Raw genomic sequence first — 9,035 nt, forward strand, 5'->3', positions numbered from 1 at the left:
ATTATTTCTCACTCCCTCTGGATCATTATAACTTGGAAAATTGTTACGACTGAAGACAAATAAACCAAAGCAAAGCTGCCTAATCCGTTGGTGGATACGAAAATCCTTCCACTGTACTGTACACGAGGGTTTGGAAACGTCCTTCGTGTTGCTGCCATCAAACATGATGTCAGTGGCAGCGGTTGAACGGACAAGATAGTCCTAAGCTCACCACTTGCTGATAATCATCACTGCAGTGTTTTCTGTAAAACAAAACAAAGAATTCATACAAAATTATTAACAAAAGAATTCATACAAAATTATTAACAACAGATTTGTGGGTTGCATAGTGAAGTGTTAATATTGCATGTGTGTACCTGAATTGCTTTAAAACTATACCCATGCCAGAAGGCAATCATAATCTAAAGTAGCAGTTACATACATGTACATGAGATATTTGTGTAGATGCACATGTGTCAACCACCACGCAGTTACTTTGTGGAGAAAAACAACAACACAGGTTATCTACAATGTCAGTTTAAATTGATAATGTATGAATTTTGCCAACAAAGTATAAAACGCAAGACAAAAATTACCCCTCCCCTCACATTTCTACTGCCTAAGTCAGTGCATGTGTTGTTCACATACATGTATTATAACGTGAATTGAGGTAAACAATAAACCTTGTCCATCATGTTCGTTCATGTTTTAATTTAGTCAAGGATAGCCTTCAACTATTTTTGGGAGCAGAAATAAACTGATCAAACGAAGCATCATTCAGTATAATTCATGAAACGTTTTGTGGCCTTACCAGTCTGTCTTTAGCCGTCGATCATCAGGGTTTGGCTCATCGTCTTCGGCCTGACGATCATCGTCTCCGGGCTGGTTAACTACATGTACTCATAACACGTCTTCGGCTTCTCTCTCGTCCGGTGAGCTCCCCTTATCGCTAGAGCCCTCACTTTCCTCTGAAGTGCCTCCCTGAAATGCCTTTTCCTCATATATACTGTGGTTTTCCCAAGACCCGCTGCCATCGGACAGTTTCGCTGTTTTTTGTGTCAAAAAAATGCAGCCTATAGTGTCCGATGTTATTCCACATTCAATGTACATGTAAAATGCACGCACACGATCGACCTGACACACTGTGTACAGAGCTTCGGTACGTGGTGTGACGTCACACACTGTGTATGAATGGTTCGTGGGTCACCGGCTTTTGCCGAAACTGAGTTTTCTGGGTCGGAGTACGCCGCGCGAATTTGTGTTTTTTTTGCATGAAGGTAAAGGTTTTATTGAATACTACTAAAATATCAGTCCTTATTTTACATTTCTTGTACAAAAATAGTAATATTGGCTATATCAATAATCTGTTATAGTCCACCTTTAAAGATTACTCTGCACAGCCACTCCTCCACTCACACAAATATTTGCCCAACTTTTGTTCCGCTTCTTATAAATAGAGGAGCTTGCACTGGTGCTGCTGTCTGTTACTAAGGAAATAAAAGAGTAGCCGACGAGTTCTTAAACGGCTGTTTACAACCGGCAGGGTCATGGCCATGTGACAAAGGCCTGAACCGAAGGCAAGGGTTTTATTGCACAGCCAGTTGCCGTCAGCCACGACCCTGCGAGGTCTTAAACGGCCGTTTAATAACGAGTCACTACTTCTATATTCCCATTCATAAATGCCCTAATGTTAAAAAGCGAGATAACTTCACAAATACACAATTTCTGACACTTGTTATTTTTGCGAGGTTTTCAAATTTTAAAAAACTATTGAATAAATGTTTGGATCGGTCGGTGTGTATACGCGCTTGAACACACATTACGAATTGCTATGAATTGCGTTCCACGTAACTTAAATTGGCGAACATTAGCTTACGCACCCAACACATGGAGCCAGCCGGTCTTAAACAGCTGTATCTTTATCAACCGTTTAAACACCCCACGTGACGCGCTCTCCACCAATAGGAATAGCGAAACTGTCTGAGGTATTTACCCTCTATGGCCATTGGATGTCCAGAACAATAGTTGACGTTTGGAGCAATGCCACGACTTTAGCTTTTTTTTTAAAGTCCATATATATCCAAATTGGCGACTACAGCTACGACTACAACTGTTGCTGAGGTTGATACATAGAATATACTATATTTCAATACTTGCCGTAGCCGCTAATTTGTATAAGGCCTCAGTGTTGTTTTTAAAACTCAGAAATGCACTTTGGAAATAACTACACGAAACAAACAATCCTCCCAACCGTTTTGCAAATGCTTTGGAAACATTTTCTACCTTCAACCGTTTAGCAAACAGTCTGAAGCATCTGCTCCATTATGTCTGTTGATTGAAGATTGAGGAGGGGGTAGCATAATAATGTTATTTACATCATCCTTTGGATGGTTTCAATGTGTTATCAAAACTTATATATACCTGGTACTATGGAAGACGGAAGCATCCTGCCAATCTTGTCACTGCTAAGCAAATTGAAGTTCATGCACTTCAGGAGCACTGGACACATACTGTACTGGACCTTTTGATGATTAAAAGGGTCGAAGTAATCTGCACTCATCTTGAATGTCAGGCAGCGGTTGTCTCTCTTGGAAACGCCATCTATATGTCATACAAATTACAATAAATAAAAAAACTTTGACCAAAGTACAACATTTACCTGATTTCAGCCATACACAGGGTCCATGCAAGTTTTCCTCGGATCAGCTGATATCCTTTTTTTTAATCTCAGTTTTGCCGTTCAAAAATACTATACAAAAACCATTTAAATTTTGTAATTTTCTTCTTTTTGGTGAAGTTACATTTGCATGCCCGACTATACTCCACAAAATAAATATTATTTGTATGGGCTTACAGCTTACTTCAAGAGAGTTTAGACGACCCTAAAAGTTTAAAAAAGGATTAGAAAAAACACAAAATATCAGGCATTCAGTACTGAATTATACCTTTTGCATGTCCATTTTCATCCAGGCAGGGGACATGTGAAGGTCATTCAATGGATACTGTTCTGGCACTGACTTGTATTGCTGTAAGATACTTGTAATAGCCAGGATGTTAAACCAATGTAGAGGCCTTGGGATAAGGGGTGTATATGAAAAGTCCTTCTCCAGAACCTTTGTACCATCCTTGCACCTTTCAAATGAAAAAGGGAAAAGCCAACGACTTAATAATGGTTTGCAAAGAGGCAATATTCAATCCAATCTCATTTCTTTTTTTGTCAAAGGGAATTTGCAAAATGTTTGGGTTTTTTTTCCAAATATTTTTTGACTTGGAACAACTACATGTATAGGGAATCGTTACAACGAGGGTATGTCAGTTGATAAAATTTTTTTTTTAGCAACAGCCCCCTTTGAAGTTATGTAGTTTTAGAAAAAAATGGTATTTTTTTCACAAAGTTGAATCTGAGAAAGGCTTCAGGCATGAACCTTTCTCAAGCATCTGAAAGCATCGTTAGCAAAGCACGACCCCCTTCGAAAATGTAGTCTTAGGCATTAACCTATCTTAGGCATCTGAAAGCAAACCCATTACCCTTTTATTCAACAAGTGTTTTTTTCTTCTTTCATTGTTTATTTGCAACTACGATGACCAAGTAAACCAATATTTTACAGGTTTGTTGTTGTGCGTATGTTGGAATAAACCAAGTGAGGACACTAGTCTGTGATAGTTACCCAAAGTATATCATGCTTTTAATGTATGTAATTATTAAGATAGGGCATTGTTCTAGGTCACAGTTCTTTCCATCAAACACAATGTGGTCGTTTGGACAAACAGAGAGTCTCTTTATCGGTATCAGAAAGTTCTTAACCAATGCCTTTGCAGAAGTAAATGTGCTAAGCAGCACATTCCCTGAAGGGTTGCAGCTAGCCTAAATGTAAACAAAATAAAAATAATATTCTGTGAAAGGGGTGTTGCTACCAATAAAGTATTCAAGGCGCTGCAACAAAGAGAAACATTAAGGTATGGGCACTATATTATGCAAAGCATCAAAGTATAAGGGATGCAAGATGAACAACTTGCTCCCAAAAGCAGTCTTTTGTCTTTTCCAGAGGATGAAGCAAAAACTCCATGCTCAAGTGCCACAAATAGGATTCAAACCCAGTGGTTAAGTGGTTAAATTAAAAAGTAACATTACATGTTTACATATTTTTCACAAAGACTAGTATCATCAAAGCCAAACTGTCTCAAATATCTAGATGTATCCCAACTTAAAGGCAAAATAATTATTAGCATAAACCTTACTTGGTAATGAGTAATGGGGACCTGTTGGTAGTAAAAAAACCTTGTGAGAAACAGTTCCCTCTGACTCTGAAGTATTGTAACTTTTGAGAAAGAAATAATTTGCTTTTGAGACCTCAGAATAAGATTGATGTCTCGAAATCAAGCATCTGAAAGCACACAGCTTTGTGTGACAAGGGTGTTTTTTCTTTCATCTCGCAACTTTGACGACTAATTGAGGTCAAATTTTCGCAAGTTTGCTATATGAGCATATGTGGAGATGCACCAAGTGAGAAGACTGGTCTTTGACAATTACCTATCTTTAAAGGAACATTACAGAATTGGTTATGCTAGCAAAAAAGTTGCTAGCAATGTAAGCACAATTCACCATATACATAAACTGTAGAAGTTTGAGATCGATCAGCCATCAGGGTCACGAGAGAATAGAGAAAACCGATTACAAATCTTGCATTGTATCAATGCCGAAACAAAAATGAACCAAAAATGAACTCCGAACGCGAAATTTCATTGTTTATTTCTCATCAAATATGAAATTTCAGACAGAACAGAAATATTTCAAGGGATGTTTTCTACTATAATCATGATTAGACCGTAACGGTGTAAGTTTTATGTAAATCTGAGATATTCACGATTTTTGTTTCTTACCAATTCTGTAACGTTCCTTTAAAGGTTTGGAATGATAAATTTTGCCATCCTGCAATGATATTATGTGGTGAATGCATCCACCCTGTCCACACTGTACACATTCAACCCTCCTACTGTCTGACAATTTTATCTCAGCCACTACTAAAAAAATACAGTCAACCCTCCTACTGGGTGTCCTACTGTGACTGTCCGACAGCAGAAAAACAACAGTGAATACCGATCAGAAAATTGCATTTTTTGGCGATCATTTTTTAATTTCACTCAACAAAAAGGAAATACAAGCATTATGAATGTAATTGTGTATGTAGGGAATGTTTTGGTAGTGTAGCACAAAAAAAACTAAAGCTATTGCTGGGTAACGGTCGTAAAACTTTCACCTATCAACGTTGACTTGAAAAAACGTATAGCATTAAGTTAAAGTAGGCCCAAAATATTAGACCCCTAAAGGCTCACAGGGGAATCTTATATAGTTAGTTTAGTTGCGATAACGTAACCCTCCTGCCGATAGAGTAGCCGGAGGATACGAAGCTTTCACAATGTGTGCAGGGCGAAATGGTCTAGCTAGCCTAGGAACACGAACTCGATCCTCAATGTCTAATAAATCCTATTTATCACTCAAATCAAAACACCATTGACTCAATGATTGAGGAAATAATTTGAAGAAAAGGGACAAAAACTTACCAGATCCCCGAGCGAAAGAGTAAAAAATGTCCCAGGTTGTCACACACAACCAACGTTCCGATCTATGCACGGCAAAAACTGTACATATCGTAGCGTCATACGTTATCGACCCTCATATGTTTTCGGTCCCAAACTTTGATTCCCGTTTACCGCGAGATTGTGCAAGCTGCACCAGTGACAGAAGCTATGCAGTTTACTCACAGTCTGTATTTTCATCAGACTTAATCATGCTGAGAAAAAAGTTTCCTGTCGTTGGTTATGCTCAAACATTTATAAAATGATTGATTTTTGGTACTAATCACTAGTACATTATTATGCCAACATTCAAATGAGTCAAAGAAACATCATCCAACCTCAAATGTTCAAAACAAAATTACTATCTGCTAGATTGAGTTTCATTCTGCTTTAGTCACTAGATGGATCACGTGAGGTGGTTACTATTTGGGATTCTATGGTGTGCCAATATGGGGAAAATATTAAAATATTTTAAGTGAAAATGACCCCAATTTTTTTTTTTGATTTACTGAATACTGTAATAAATTCCGATAAGCGTAATAAATATTAAGTCTACATTAAAGAGAAAATATCATAGATTGGTTTCTTATCTCCTGAAACCAAACATCTCCTGAAATGGTGGAAAACGGATTGTTATGAAGTGTGTGTGTTTCAAGGGGGGGTGGGGTGTTTTACTTTCATGCCTTATGATATCTCTGGATTCTAATATAGTAGCCAAAATGCCTTTGGACAAAAATGTAATTAAATTTGTTAAGTAGTAATTGAATAATATTTTTGATTTATTTTGCACGCCATACTAGCTTCTGAATATTCAATAAAATACCAACCAATGAAAGGTGTGAAAACATGCACAAGCACTGTTAATGGCGGACTGTCTCTCGCAACGTATTAACCAAAACTTGAAAAATTTCAACACACCATGAAGTGTAAGTGTTAAAGCCATTATACACTTTCGGTAAACAGTATTGTCCAAGTCCCACACTTCGTGTATCACAACTTATATATAAAATAACGGATAACTTTCCGTATGGCGCCACCACTTTTTCACTCATTTTTACAAAAAGGGATATATCAATCAGGTAAAGTAGATACTATGTTATTTTATTTCGAATGAAAAAGTGGTGGCGCCATACGGAAACTTTTCCAAAATAACAATCCTGTGGAAATTTAGGCTCAATCGGACATCGGAGTCGGGAGAAAATAACGGGAAAACCCACTCCTGTTTTCGCGCGTTTCGCCGTGTCATGACATGTGTTTATAACAAATCCGTAATTCTCGTTAACGAGAATTTATATTGTTTTACCGTTTTCTCAAAAAGTAAAGCATTTCATAGACTAATATTTCAAGAGAAGTCTTTCACCATTACCTTCTGTAAACCCTGTAAATTATTTGTAAATCTGTGAACTTTTTTTTTTTTTTCTGTACCGAAAGGGTCCAATGGCTTTAATGTTAAAAAATTGGATAGATGATTTGAAAAAAAAAAAATTAGTTTTTGATTAAGTGAACAATTTTCCTGTTATCCTACTGAAAACACATGACACCAGGATACATGCATTGAATTTGAACAGTGTTTTTCAGACTACACAAATTGCAATGCCATAGTCATTGCACATGAAAATTATCCCTAGCCTAGCAAGCGTCATAAGTCACTATTCCATACGTATTTGTACGATCGAGTAAAATAACACAAACTACTTACAAAACTGAAGCGGTTTTAAAAAGCGAAGAAACACAACAGCGCTCAATATTGTAGAATGTTCATGAACGCTGTGAACGTCAAAATAATGAAAGTCAATGTACTTTTCTGATGAAAATAATTGACATCCTCGGACCTATGCTTTACTCCGTAACGCGTCGGACAGTAAAGTGGGGTCGAACGCAAGAAGGAGGTACGAGATGGCTGCAAAAGAATAGTCGGGTTGCCCTTCCACACAGAGAAAAATCACACACTAATTGTCATTGCAAAATAGCGTACTACGGCCTGCGATTTCACGTGCTGAGGGCTACGTTGCGGTCGTCATTGAGCAAATGCACGCAAGTTTTTCATGTTGGTGGGAAGGGTTGAAAAGTAGATTATTCTAGAGACAAGTGTAGACAACCTGGGCCTGATTTATAAAAGCAGCTTAATCAGAACTTTTTGTTTGTGACATGGTACAGTCGTTTGACCAGTTCTGGATCACTTTTTGAATTCACATTGTTTTTTGTTGCAATCTCTTTGATATCTTAAACAAAAAAGTTTATCAGTTTACCTAAACATGACATAAAACTCACCAAGTATTCACTGACAAAAAAAGATTAGTTCTTTTGAAGAGGCTTTAAGAAAAGTATCGTCACCGGTTTGACCAGTTCAGGATCAGTTGAATCTATTCTGAATCAGTAGAGTGCCCTTTATTGCAAACCCATACTCCCATCCATAAAACTGTCTCTCAAGGACACGAAACTTCAGAGGTGTGTTGGCATGGACTTGGACTTCCTTTCTTTAGTGAATGTCATGCAAGTGTCTTCAATAGCAGCGCAAAAACCCAACGACAAAACCACAAAACAACAGCAAAGGCAAATGAAAAAGTGAAGCGAACCTAAAAATCATTATTGGCCCCTCCAGGTTTAATTTTCTCACAAAACAAAAAATCTACAAAAATTTGTTGAAGTAATGTTTCTCAAAATCAACTAAATAAACTTTCTACTGCAGTAGTATGATTTTACCTTGCTTAGTAAGTTAGTGCGTCACCATTTGACGCAATGAGATGTTGAGTGATCCCGAACTGGTCAAGGGTAAGTTGCCCCCCCAAAGAAGATTTTGGTAACTTCGTCTCCTCAAAACAACAAGATGACTGCACAGTATTTACAGGAATTTGTTTGAACACATTCTTATCATTTTACATAAATATTTTTTGCCCCGGCACTCGAATTCTGAAGGTAAGAAGTTTTAACAGTGTTTTTCAACCAAAATTTTTAAACAAAAAAATGATAAATTTCGCAGACAACCTTCAGGAAAACAGCCAAAACTTATTTGCTGGTGATGTTTGGCACCTTATTTTGGGTTTGTTGGTTTAATGGGTGTTAATCTTCACATTTATCAACAGAAAGTGGTATTAATGAGAGGTTATATAACTATTTGGTTATTGCAAAGTTGAAGTGTTCCCGAACCGGTCAATGATCCCGAACTGGTCAAGTGACTGTATTACTATTTTGGCTGGTAACCGCATTCTGGTGAGCGAATTTTGTGTGTGCTAAACCACTTTTAGCCCATGCTTATAAGGCATACGCTTCCTTACACAGACCATACCACGTTCTCTGTGCATATACCTACGCGGCCCCTACACGCTTCAGTTGCGTATAATAAATGTAAACACTACAAAAATCTTCGACAAAACTTCTCTTGCATCTTTAATACGGGTTGTCTGCGCAGACAACCTGTTTCACACCGAGTGACAAGATTATCGTCTGCTAATTGCCGTTCCTATTACGTCATTGGGACG

The 9,035-nt window shown here is 37.6% G+C and overlaps 1 protein-coding gene across 2 annotated transcripts in view; it reads right to left on the minus strand.

Moving 5' to 3' along the window:
- The window catches only part of LOC139941261 (uncharacterized), a 31,783-nt gene extending 24,422 nt beyond the window's left edge, over positions 1-7,361 (minus strand). For both annotated transcript variants that reach the window (XR_011786584.1, XM_071937739.1), the window contains exons 1-3: positions 7,256-7,361; positions 2,925-3,111; positions 2,401-2,580 (exon numbers count right to left, since the gene is read on the minus strand). Coding sequence is in view for 1 of the 2 variants with exons in the window: in XM_071937739.1 (XP_071793840.1) it covers positions 2,401-2,539 (139 nt within the window). In the remaining variant the exon portion in view is untranslated. The remainder of the gene's footprint in view (positions 1-2,400; positions 2,581-2,924; positions 3,112-7,255) is intronic.
- Positions 7,362-9,035: the final 1,674 nt, after the last annotated feature.

Source organism: Asterias amurensis, chromosome 1, assembly GCF_032118995.1.
Source record: "Asterias amurensis chromosome 1, ASM3211899v1".
In the NCBI taxonomy this organism is placed as follows: Eukaryota; Metazoa; Echinodermata; class Asteroidea; order Forcipulatida; family Asteriidae; genus Asterias; species Asterias amurensis.